The following is a 12,017-nucleotide window of genomic DNA, read 5'->3' as shown; positions in this document are numbered from 1 at the left end:
AGCTCTAAAACCATCTCACTAATAATAGTAGTATTTTATTCTGTCTGCAGAGACAAATAGGACTTTTAATGTATTTTCAGGTGTACCGTCCTACATCAATGTCTTTGAGAAGTTGTGGTAATACGTGTTTTTAAAGTCTAACATGAATTTTATATAGTATAAGAAATGTCTTCAGTAGGTGATAGAAAAAGAAATTGAAATTATCACCCTTTCAGATGTCAGGTATGAAATGGGAACTGGTCAGTAAAGCCCTTTAGTCTTCTGGGATAACAACACTTATCATTCCACATATGCTGGTATGATCAGGTACAGATTTACATACACATAGAGTTATTAAAAAAAATAACAACACAAGCAGTCTATCCCTATCACGCTTCTAAATCTTTCAGCGATGGGTAATGATTTTCTGATATTTAATTTTTTAGATATCACTACAATGAGATATGTTCACAGCTTACGACAACACGATGGAACAGAAGCTTCTGCTTCTGAGGACTACAATAGGAATTTTACTGTCTATTTTTAAATGAACAGATTCTCACCCAAAAATGAGAGATATAGCTTCATTGCAAAAAAAAAAGACCCTCTTGTCACCAGCTAAATATCTACCCACAACAATGCTAATATGAAGACATCACAGAAAAAAATTATCAGCAGCATTCAAACACTTTGAAAGAGAACTAACAGTAATTCAGTCCTGCCCAAGGGGGGGCTTCTTGATGGCTGCTTGCTTGGCTAACTTCTGCTTTAAACTGTTGCACTGAGATACAAAATTATTTATATTTTTAGAAATTGGTAACAACATCTATATTACATACCAACTCTGTAGTACTGCCATCTGTGACATGCCAACCCTAAACATACATATATATATATATATATATATATATAGGTGGTGAACTGTTAAAAGTATTGCTTCTAAAATGAAGCGTTATTTTAACTAATAATGTAATTCTTCTCTTCTTGCTGACATTCTACCTCAATGTGAATTACACCCTGCACAAACAAGAGTATAAAAAGACTGAAGATATAATTTCACCAGTTGGTGTTTTGTCAGTATTTTCCTGATTTGTTTTAATTTATATAGCTATGTTTACAAATGGGCTGTTACACACCTCCCTAATTTTGAGTTTGTAAGTAGCTGAATGCAAACCAGAGATGCAAAGTGTTTGCAGACTGGAGCCCTCCACTACTAATTGTGACCAGAAGCACATTCTGGAAGATCTGTAGTCCCGCATCAGCAGAGGACTGGACAGAAGAGCAATGGAAGGGAGACAGGAAGGAAGGAAAGGAAAGGAAAGGAAGGGAAGGGAAGGGAAGGGAAGGGAAGGGAAGGGAAGGGAAGGGAAGGGAAGGGAAGGGAAGGGAAGGGAAGGGAAGGGAAGGGAAGGGAAGGGAAGGGAAGGGAAGGGAAGGGAAGGGAAGGGAAGGGAAGGGAAGGGAAGGGAAGGGAAGGGAAGGGAAGGGAAGGGAAGGGAAGGGAAGGCCGGGTAGCCTGAACAGGCTGTTATAGTGAAAGTAGTGAAAGGCAGGAGAAAATTTGAAAATTTTATGGGCTACCAATAATCATGGGAGCTCTACATCCAAACTGCACTTCCACAAAGTCATACAGGTTATTTTTGTCACAAATGTAGGAGTGAAGTAGAAATACGGAATTTTCTATCACCTTGCTTATTCTAGATTTCCAAATTTAGTCCATGGCTCGCTGCTAGTCCACAGGGTCATGGCAAATGGTCTGCCAGGCATCTACAGACCCGCAGCAAATAATATTTCATTTCTGTCCATTAGAAGGTCAGTAAGAGATGTACATAACTGTCAGTACTAAGTTTTGGGAGTTGGTAGTGGCCTGCAGAGCCAAAATATTTTGGAACTATTGACTTAATCCTCCTTTTTTCTAAGCAAACTGCAGTCACTGGCCAATACATAGAAATTCTTACTTATTGGTATGCTAGTCTATATTCAGCTGCATATTACTCTGTCTTGTAAGACTCAAACAAGCAACTTCGTTAATCTTAATTGCTCTTATCAGAATAAAACCCCAAATTTCTCTGCTAACTGTATGTTTGCTTTCAAACTTTTATTGATTGTGTTCCGTGTCTAATTCTGGACCCGAACATCAGTCTGCACTTTGTTGTTGACTTCAGAGGAGTTTTATCTCTCCACAGCCAACTATATCTTTACTACTGATCATGGGACAGAAATTTAGGATTCTTCAACTAAAAACTTCAGTAGGAGTTTGGAGAGCAAAAGGATTGCAAACTAAATGTTCCTCATAGAAAGGATTACTTTGGCAATAGGTACAAAATAAGTAATGCTTCAGGACCAGATCCTTCTGATGGGGTAATTTAACAAACGAACTTCAATTTATACCAGCTGAGAGTCTGGCATGGCATATTCTGAATTAGTCAATTCAGATTATGTAGTCTTTTTATGTTTAAATATGTAAGTCTACAATATAATACATGGAATGGAGGACTCTGATAGTAAACAAAATGAAGTAACATGGACTCACTGACTTCTTGATGGGAAGTTATTTGTACTATATTTAAAAATAAGCAGGTTAAAGAGAAATTTAAAAACACTTCCCTAGAAATGTGCCTATGATTTATGATTAAAGGAGACTATCTGAGCAAAAGAAACAGAAATCCAGGGAAAGTCTTGCACATAGTAGATGAATTTGACAGGTGTCTTCTTTATCTGCACACTGTAATTTATTTCAAGATGCACTCTTTACTAACAGCGATTCATAGGTTTTTAAAGCCAAAGTGATTACTGCAAGTGACCGTAACCACTTTTATAGTAACTTTCATAAACACTCACTCTCTAATTTTTTGCTTCAAGCCAAGTAACCACTGTTTATGCCAAATCATGTTTTACAACCAGCTGGATTTGAAGACCTCGGCCAGTAGACGATGTATAGCACGTCCAGGTGAGGTGTTCTGAAAGGCTTTTTGACTTCACTGCCAAAATAACAAGCCAGATTTCCATTCTGACTCTCCAGCTGTGATTTTCCACACACTTGTTCTGCTGTGAATTTATCTTAACTCTTGCATTTTAACCATAAAACTTTGAGCAAGTGCTCGATACCTTCTCCACGGTGTACCAACCAGCTAAATATTCGCGGCCAACACTTCCGCCTCTATTTCCCGAAAGTTACCCTGCTCTGCCGGTTGTCTGAGGACGATCGAGGTGGGACGGCCTTCGCCTGGAGAGTACACCGCGTCTGTCCCCACGCTTGCAGCGCTGAGCGGCCGGGGGCAGGAGGCAGACCTGCCTTGTCCCGCCCAAAGTGGGGCAGCTCCCGGGCCGGGCCGGGCCGGGCCGAGCCGTGCGACGCGAGCTGAGCACCTGCAGCCGCGGGCTGCCCGCCGCGGCACGGGACAGCAGAGGTCGCCGCCGGCCCGGCGCTGGCCCGGCGCGCCGCGCACCAGGTGCCGGAGCACGTCCGGGCGGAGGGGGCCCCGCTCCGCGACCCTCGCCCCGCGGGCGTTCCGGCCCCCCGAGCCCTGCCGTGCCCCCAGCCCGGGGCTGAACCTCTGCCGCGCCCGCCGGGGTACCGCTAGGGCTGGGGGTGGGGGGCAGCCGCAGCTTGCGGGCCCGCGGTCGCCAGGGGTTAAAGGAGCGGGTGGGAAGTGATGGAGGCTGCGGAGCCCTCCCTTGCCAAGGATAATAAATCGGATGCCCTGACATGTTTTACTTAGCCCTTAGTGCTCCCTCGCTGTGAGGCCGTGGGGATCGGAGGGCTGGAGCCCCGGTCTCTCTCGTCCTCAGCTCCGCTTTAGGGGCACTTTAGGTGAATCAAACCTTGTTTGCAGGAGGCAAACCATACAAAGGAGGCTTTCAAGGGCCAGCAGTGCCAAGCAGGGCAAGGGAGCGAAGGCTGAGCAGGAGAAAATTAAAATAATACTACCTCCCCTCCCTGAGGAAGTAACTCAGTTACTTCTTGCTGATTAAACGCAGACTGCTGTGTTTTATGACATTTCCTCGGTGTCTGCAGCTGTCAGGGAGAGCGGACAGGCACGAGCAGCCCCTCCGCGGTAGGTGCGCAGAAAATTCCTCCTCCCCAGAAACAGCGGCGGGTCCGATGCAGGCGGGGTGGCGAGGCCGGGTCGGGGGCGCGTCCCGGCGGCCCCTGCTGCCTCATCCCGCCTCATCCACGGCTCCCTGCGGCAGGGTCACGGCAGAGCTCCGACCGGCGGCACTGCCGGGGGTGTCACCGCGGATTCGAGCCCACGCCGCACCCTGACGCCGGAGCGAGAGCCCGCCTGCCCGTGGCAGCGCCCCACGACCTGGACAGCGACTTTCCAAGGGGGCGACTCGCTGCTGCTTCCCTGTTCTTTCCTTCCCGATGACGGGGGGCTCTCTCTTCCTCTGGGCGACAGCTCCCAGGGAGCTTCTGCCAGCAACCTGGGTACTGCCCCTCGCACCCAGGCCCCCGCCTGCCTCCTGCCTCTGCCCCGAATCCAGGCGGAGATGGACAGGGGCCGGTTAAATCAGAAGAGAAGAACTCGCATCATCCCATGGGATTAAAATTTTAAAAATTTAAAAATTCAGGAGCCACAGTCCCAGGACAGTGGTGATGGGTGACTAGTGGCGAGCGGAGGCTAAAAGCCAACGGGCCGGACAGAGCCGCGACACCCCAGCCTCTCTCCGCATCGCCGGGCGCCAGGCTTAACCTAGAGCGATAATCTGTACTGCCCGTTCTTGGGAAGGGGGCTCCTTGACCGGGATGAAGAAAAGCATTTAGGGCATACCCGCAAAAAGTTACCTGTCGTGTCTTCTCCCTTTCCCTTCAGAAAGAGGAAAGACCTAAGAAAGGACGTTCCCTTTTACCAGACATTAAAATGTAAAGCACCAGACGCAGGTCTTCTCAGAGCCCGCGCTGCTCATCCCGGTGAGGTGAGAAAGAAGAGCAGAGATAGGTCAAAAATCGCCTTCATCCCTCCAACTGAATGAAACTGCCTGCAAATCTGCTCAGCCGCGCCGCTGACGCGGGATTTAGTTCCCAGCGCACTCGCCTGGGCACCGGGGACACGGAACCCCCCGGACAGGTGAACAGCACAACGAGAGGAAGCAGAAGTTATCAAAGTATAGATCTCTTCGCACTTACTTCTTCCCTGTCGCCGTACCCTGGAGGCGTGCTGGCTGCCAATGTATTCCATAAAGTTCAAAGTGATGAAAAACCAAGAAATCAGTCGCAATTGCATAGTAACCCTTTGAGAGTTCGACTTCTCCTTTTCGTCCTTTTTTTCTTTCCTTAAAAAAAGAAATAATAAACCGGGGTGGTAGGCGGCAAGGGATGAACACAGCAGCAGAAATACCTGCACTGAGATCCAAAGCTGGGCTTGGCCGGCTTGATGGCTTTTGCCTTTTTTTTCCTTTTTTTTTTTCCTTCCTTTTTTTTTTTTTTTTTTTTCCCTTCCCCTTCGCTTTTCCTATTGCACTTTCCAGCAGTCTGCCCCGCTACCTGCCGCAAACCTCAGAGGGGAGTCAGCAGCGGAGAGGAGCCGAGCAGCCGCCGCCGGGGTCCATGCCGGGCCGGTGGCCGGCAGCATGTTGTGAGGGTGCCGGGGTGCGTGCGGCTGTGCGCGCCCGTGTGTGCGCCGGGCGGGCGAGGTGCCGACAGGACGGATGGATGGATGGCGGTGGGAGAGGAGTGTGCGAGGGCGGGAGCGGCGGGGGGGCAGAGGGAGGACCCAGCCCCGCCGCCGCCGCTCCGGAGCAGCCGCGCTCTGCGCCGCGGGCACCGCCAGCCGCCGGGCGCAGGTGGGCCGGGCCCCCCCGGCTCTCCCGCCCGCCGACCAGGAGCCCCCGGGCTTCATGCGGGAGCTGCTCCTGAGCGGTGCCCCGGGGGAGAGGCCCCGGGGCGGGGCGGGCCGGGAGGAGGCGAGCCCCAGCGCCCCGGCACGGCGGGGGGAGGCTCCCCGCGCCCGGCCGAGCCCCCTCGGGGCATCGACGCCCGAGCATCCTCCGGCAGCGGGGCCCGAGGGCGGCGGGGCTCTGCAGCCTCGCTGGCAGCCCCCCACCCCCGCCCCCGAAGGTTTCCGCTCGCCTCCCCTCCGCCGCCGGCCTTCCCGGGGTCTCCGCGGAGCTGCCGCTGCCCCCGGCACCCCGGCCCCTCCGTGGGGAGGGACGCCCCCACTCGCCGGGGGGACGGGGCGGGGTGCTCAGCCCCTTCCCTTCGGAGGGGAACGCAGCGCGGGACTCTCTCTTCTCCGAATTTGCCCCTTACATCCTGGCTCGCAGTGGACATGGGGAGATGCGAGTGGGGCTGTGAGGGGTCTCCAGCCTCTCGGGATTTTCTCCCCTGTGACCTTTCCCCACTGGACAGGGGTTTTCCGGGATGGCTTCTCCGGCGGGACGGGACAGAGCAAACCCTCGTGTCCTGCCGGGGCCGGAGACCGTACCCACAGCCGGCTGGCGACCGTACCCACATCCGGGCTGGGGTCGAGCGGAGCCGTAAGCCCGGGGGTGAGCACAGCAGCCTCTCGCCCGTGCCGCCGGGACCCTCAGCAGAGCGCCGGCAGAAAGGGCACAGCTCTGCTGCACCTCGGCAAAGCGAGGCCGCCTGTTTGACAGAAGGGTATCACGTTTCTTTTCTTCGGCAAGGGTTTCCTTTTGGGGTGAAGGGGAAGGCTACAAAGGGAGTGGTGAGGTTGATTCGAGGTAAAACTGGGGAATTCACTGAGCCCTTTCTTGCTTGCCTTCTTATCTCAGTGCGTATCGCTGGGATGAGAGAGCGAGCCGTGTAAACCGGCGCTGATCGCATCAAGAACCTCAATGGTGTGAGGCGAGGCCGCTCTTATTTGTAACTGTTTTCCCCACTCTCTCCCCCCGCTGTCCCTCTCAGAGCTGTTAAATATCGGTACCATAAAATGTGGGGGATTTAAAGGTCTGTGGGAGGCTCCTTTTGAAAAGGACTCTGGGGAAAGTCTTTCTAATCCAGGATACTTGAGCCGGACGGGGTGGGATTGCCAGAGAGGCATAAAATAAAAATCATTCAGCAGACAAAACTAGGGGCTACCCTGACATGTAGAAAGTGCATTTGTCTCGATATTTTTTGGAGATTTTGTTGGAGATTGAAACTTCTTGTGTGCTAGTGTGTGTGTATAAATATCTGAGCAAGCCAGGCGAGTGGCATAAATAAACAAGGCTGTGGAGAAAGGATGGGACATGTATGTGAGCCAACCTGCAGCTAGCCAGCCAACTCACTTGAGCAGCATAAGCACCAGTGGGCAGAGAAAGCATGTCAAAAAATAAACGCTCCGCGAGAAACATAAGGAAAACATTAAACAAATGGGGAGTGCACTCCCTCTCCTTGCCCTGACAAAGCACGACCGAGAATCTCTGCTCACTGTCTCTCCAGCCTCTTCGCTTCCCTGTGTCCCTGCTACAGCAGAGGCGTGTGGCGCAGATGTGTTGGGAGACAGTCCTGGAGCCTGCACGGGTCACCCAAGAGCCTCAGCAAAACCGACTTGTGGACTGTGCGCCAACCGAGGGCCAAGCAGTAGGGCAGGGTATGCATGAGTGACCAGCAGCGGGGGGGAGAGGTGGTTTATTTGCTGTGGAAGAGGGGCAGAGACATAGACTGAGGAGAAAACAAAAGCTGTGCCTTGACTCAAGACGGGATCCAAAAAGCAGCAGGGTGAGAGGATGCCAGGAGCCTGGTTGCCCCCACAAACCAGCCCCATTAGGGGGGAAGGAAACCACCCAACAACAATAACAAACTGAACCCATAAACAGTTACTGCCATTCTGCGATAAAAGGGGAAGATTTATGTTGTTGAAATGTGTGGAAGGAGCTTGTTCCAGAGCAAAACTCTGGTGTGCAATTCTCTGTTTATGTCGCTCATCCCGATGGATGAGATATCAGTGGCAAAGTTCAGGCTGACATCAGCCCTGGGGAGGCAGAGCCAGTGACCGAGCTGGGCTGCGCAGGGCTGCACAACTGTGCCTGGGCCTGCGGTCGGTGGACAATCGGTTTTGGAGGGATCCAGTGTGCAAAAAGCCTCCCCTCACCAGGCAGGGAGACGTGAGGAGCCAGCAGCAGCACACACTGTGGAGGGAGTTGGAGGTAGTATTTCTTTGCAAGTGAAACAGATGAATCGGAAACAGTTCCCAGGGTGGTTTTATGCCCCTCTCTGTTTTGGGGTTTATTAAAGAGGGTGGGGAGGGAAAGAATGGCTGATGGTATGTGTGTTGCCAGAAAGTCAAATATGTCTGTTTTACTGAGCTGCAATGAAGCCAGCAACAGGAGTCTGTAAAATCAGCTAGGTATTGTTTTTTTTTGGGGGGGGGGGTTGGCTTTTTTTTGTTTCTTTTTTTTTTTTTTTTTTAAGGAGAGTAATCCTTTAGTCAAAGAGTAATAGTGTGTGGTGTTTTCACTATTGCAACTCCTGCCCAGCAGTTTCTCTGTGCAAACTCCCACAGCCAGAAAATGTTGATTTCAGTTTTCTAAATAGCTAATACATTGTATTAGAAAAGAAGCTGGCCTCAGGATCCTCAGATTATATCCCAAATAAAATATTAATATTCAGTTAATAGCTGATATTGTGGTTGCTTAAAATGGCACTCTAGTCATAAAAACTAGCCATGTGAACAGGACAGCTGAATGCTCACCCTTTGTCATTCTTCTCTAGACTGGAAATAGTTTGTGTAAGTGAACAAAAGAGTCACTAATTTGCCTTTTCAACTTGGGAAACACAGTAAAGGAAAAAAGGCCTTGGATTACTTCTGATATATAACTTGAAAACGAAGCATACCGTGTCCGAGACATATCCTTATTTTTCAGGTACTGATCAGGGTGTAGATGGCATAGGTCAGAGGTAACCATCAAGGAGTCACCCCTGGTAGCTTTCCCACAGATCTGGGTCAGTAATGTCTGAGAAGGGAGAAGGGTTGGAGGCCTGGAGCAGGAGTCCTGAGTAATGGTTGCACAACCTGATGCATCTACTATTTGTTAAACATCCACAATATTCTTGGCACTACACAGGACCCCAAATCATGACAGTCTTTGCTCCAGATTTCTCTTTTCCTGTACAAACTAAGGGCAAGCACAGTTGGCAAGTCACATGGAAAGATACCAATATATAAGAAATTACCCAGACAACACACACACACACATGCACACGCACACATCTATATATGTAAGTATTTGTGTGTCTCTGTGAGTGTATTACTATTCTTTTCCATATTTCCCAATCTGACAGTTGTTACATTTCTCTGTGTTTCCTAACATAACTCATTTGTTCTTTAGCCATGTTCAATTTAGGAGGTTAATCTCCTGTAACATCACGAGTATTTTCCAAAGCTGTTAATATCACAAACAGAAGATTATCTTTGAATAGTCTAAGTATACTGAAAAAAGTGAGTGATGAAAAATACTTTACTCACAACAAGTTGAACCTAAGTATACTTTTTAAAAATAAACTGATTCCTGAAATCCAGTCCCAGTATCCTTAATAATGTCTTTATGTTTCAGATATTTAAAATATCTAATGGCAGAACATTAACAACATGTGCAGCAGAGAACAATCCTACACTGGCAACAAATAGACTAGATGACCTAATTGATTTTTCCCATCTCCAACTTGTGCAATTCTGTCATTGTAATAAAATCCCAGTGTAATCAAAGTTTACAGGATCAGGTCCTAAATTAGCATGTCGATCTGGACTACCCCTCTGTCTGGGTCAGGTCCAAAGCCTGCTGCTGTCAGCTTGACCTTTTATCAGTCCGAGAGAGGTTTGGATCTGGTCTTCTGGATCACACTGGAGGAGGGCTGAATTGTTGTTTTATTGTATGCAGAAAAAAAAGGCGTATTTGTGGGAAAAACACACAAACAAATTTTGCAGCACAAACCTTCCAGATGCAGGTCACTTAAGAAAGCCCAACAGGAAGGCCTCAAAATGAGAAGTTTTTGGCACAGAGGAAGTTTTAGCAGTTAATATGAGGATGATCAAACCGTGCTAAGTCATTGTTTCCCTGTATTCATCTATCAGTTGGTCCCCTCTTGGACTTGCCATCCGATTGTAAAACTCTTGGGATGCAGACCAACTTTTTCTTCTGTGCTTGCAGAATCTGTGCCTAGAGCAACTGTGTCTACAAGAAAAAACCTCAGCATTGCCATGGAAGTATCTGAGTGTTTTGGGTGTAAACGCTCATTCTAGAACAGAAGCAATTAACATAAATGTTTTTCTAATGTATGCTAAATTGAAGAAAAAAAAAAAAGCTTTTGACGCAGGCTAACTTTAACCACCCAGAAGGCAATACCAGAATAACTGTACTGGCTTAAATTCATGCATCAGTTTGCCCAAGTATGCTTCTCCTGTGGTGACAGCCCATAGGGTGGAACTACAACTGGGTAAAGTTGGAGGATGTGAGTAACCAGCAACAAAGGTTCACAGAAGTCTGACACATCCATTTGTCTAGGCATTGATTTCTCTATGATTTCAGTATTTGGGAGGAGCCGTTTTCTCACTTTGGCAGTGTTTCCTGTGAATTTCTTTGCTGTTAATGTCCATCTAAGTAGATTCCACACTTGCCCAAGTGACTTGCTCATTCCCACTTCCTGGGCTCTGCTGGTCCAAGAGTTTGGGAAATATTAGGCTGAAAAATTAAATGCAAAAAGGTTTTTTTTTTCAGCATATTCAGTTTCCTGATCTGGTACACCATGAAGAAATGAAAAACCTGACATGTAAAACAGTAAGGGCAGGGAGTGTCTCAAGTAGGTCAGTGAAGCAATCTCACTACTGAAGGTGAAATTATAGATGTAGGGTTCCTTGGAAAGGCAGGAACAAGGGAACAAGCCCATTCCTTTATGTGCGTGCTCACACTGCACGCAGCGTGGGTGGTGGGCAGGTTGTCTAGTGTGCATACAGGAACAGGTAGGCATAAAGAAGGGTGATGGTGCATAGTGTAGATAGAGCTCATGTGCTGCAGTTCCAGCTGTCCTCCGCAATGCCATCTTGTTGCCAGGATTTACTGAAGCAGTTCAGCTCCAGTGGCCTGAAGTCAGAAGAGGCATTACAGCATTGTAGGAGCTGTAGCTGAGGAACTGGGCACCCATGTCACAAGTGCATGAGGCACAGAGCATGCAGCCGTGGGTTACCCCTGTCCTTCACTAAACATTGGTAAATGTGTCATTGATACTTATTCTATGACATGTTTCAGTATTGGGCAGTTAGTGTTGAGCAGTCTGGAACACTTCTATACTCAAATGCTCTTGCTGCTTGTTTCAAGGTGTAAAGTGAAATTCTGGAAGACTGCAAAATGGTGAAGTCCTGAAGAATATTATTCTCTGCTTGACTCTGGTGTACTGGTAGCATGGAACTCTTGACAAGGACTTTTAAGCACAAGCTGATGTCCGTCACTATGCCTGGAGAGCTTGAAGCAATTGGATATGTTTCATCAGTTCATATTTTGCATTCAGCTCATCAGAACTGAAAAAAGCCCGTGTACTTTTCTGAAGAGACAGAGGTTCCCTAGTCAGAGCCTTACCCTTTTTTTGTACCTTCCAGCATATTTCTGACCACTGTTCATGAGTGGAAAGAATCACACCGTGTTTTATTTCTGAACTTAGTTCTCTTTTCGCATGAAGCTGATGACTGGTAGTTGAATAACAAGGATTTAGTGATGTGGAGCTTCTGCTAAGCTAATATCTACATCTACTACATTGAACAAATTACAAATCAGGCATCAGACAGCTACAACCTGAAAGCCAACATCTCATGAAATATGGAAGCATCTTCAATTTAGGAGTAGCAAATCCTACCTTGTAGGCACATGACTTTGCAAGTGACATCCAACAGTCAATACTTAGATGTCTAAACTCTCCAAATAAACTGTGGCAATAGGTGTACCTTCCAAACTGCTACCAGAACAAACATTCATCCTGAAATGAGAGCAAGCAGGAGCTAGCAATAATGAAATACTCAGCCCAGCTAGGATTTTCTGCCCAGCTAAATATCTATTTCTGCCTGGGTCAGCCAGCCTCCTCCATCAGGGGAGAAATTAAGATC

General features: G+C 48.3%; 1 protein-coding gene across 2 annotated transcripts in view; it reads right to left on the bottom strand.

The window, feature by feature from the left end:
• RSPO3 (R-spondin 3) overlaps window positions 1–5,715 on the bottom strand; it is a 61,567-nt gene extending 55,852 nt beyond the window's left edge. Inside the window, exons 1-2 of one of the 2 annotated variants that reach the window (XM_048299337.1) lie at window positions 5,479–5,715; window positions 5,111–5,256 (exon numbers count right to left, since the gene is read on the bottom strand). In XM_048299337.1, coding sequence (XP_048155294.1) covers window positions 5,111–5,256; window positions 5,479–5,555 — 223 coding nt within the window. In that variant the 5' untranslated portion in view covers window positions 5,556–5,715. Of the gene's footprint in view, window positions 1–5,110; window positions 5,257–5,467 lie in introns of both variants that reach the window. The other variant, XM_048299338.1, reaches the window with a different exon arrangement.
• Window positions 5,716–12,017: the final 6,302 nt, after the last annotated feature.

This window comes from Corvus hawaiiensis, chromosome 3 (genome assembly GCF_020740725.1).
Source record: "Corvus hawaiiensis isolate bCorHaw1 chromosome 3, bCorHaw1.pri.cur, whole genome shotgun sequence".
Taxonomy (NCBI): domain Eukaryota; kingdom Metazoa; phylum Chordata; class Aves; order Passeriformes; family Corvidae; genus Corvus; species Corvus hawaiiensis.
The sequence above is the reverse complement of the archived record's forward strand: the minus strand, read 5'-3'. Positions and strand labels throughout refer to the sequence as shown.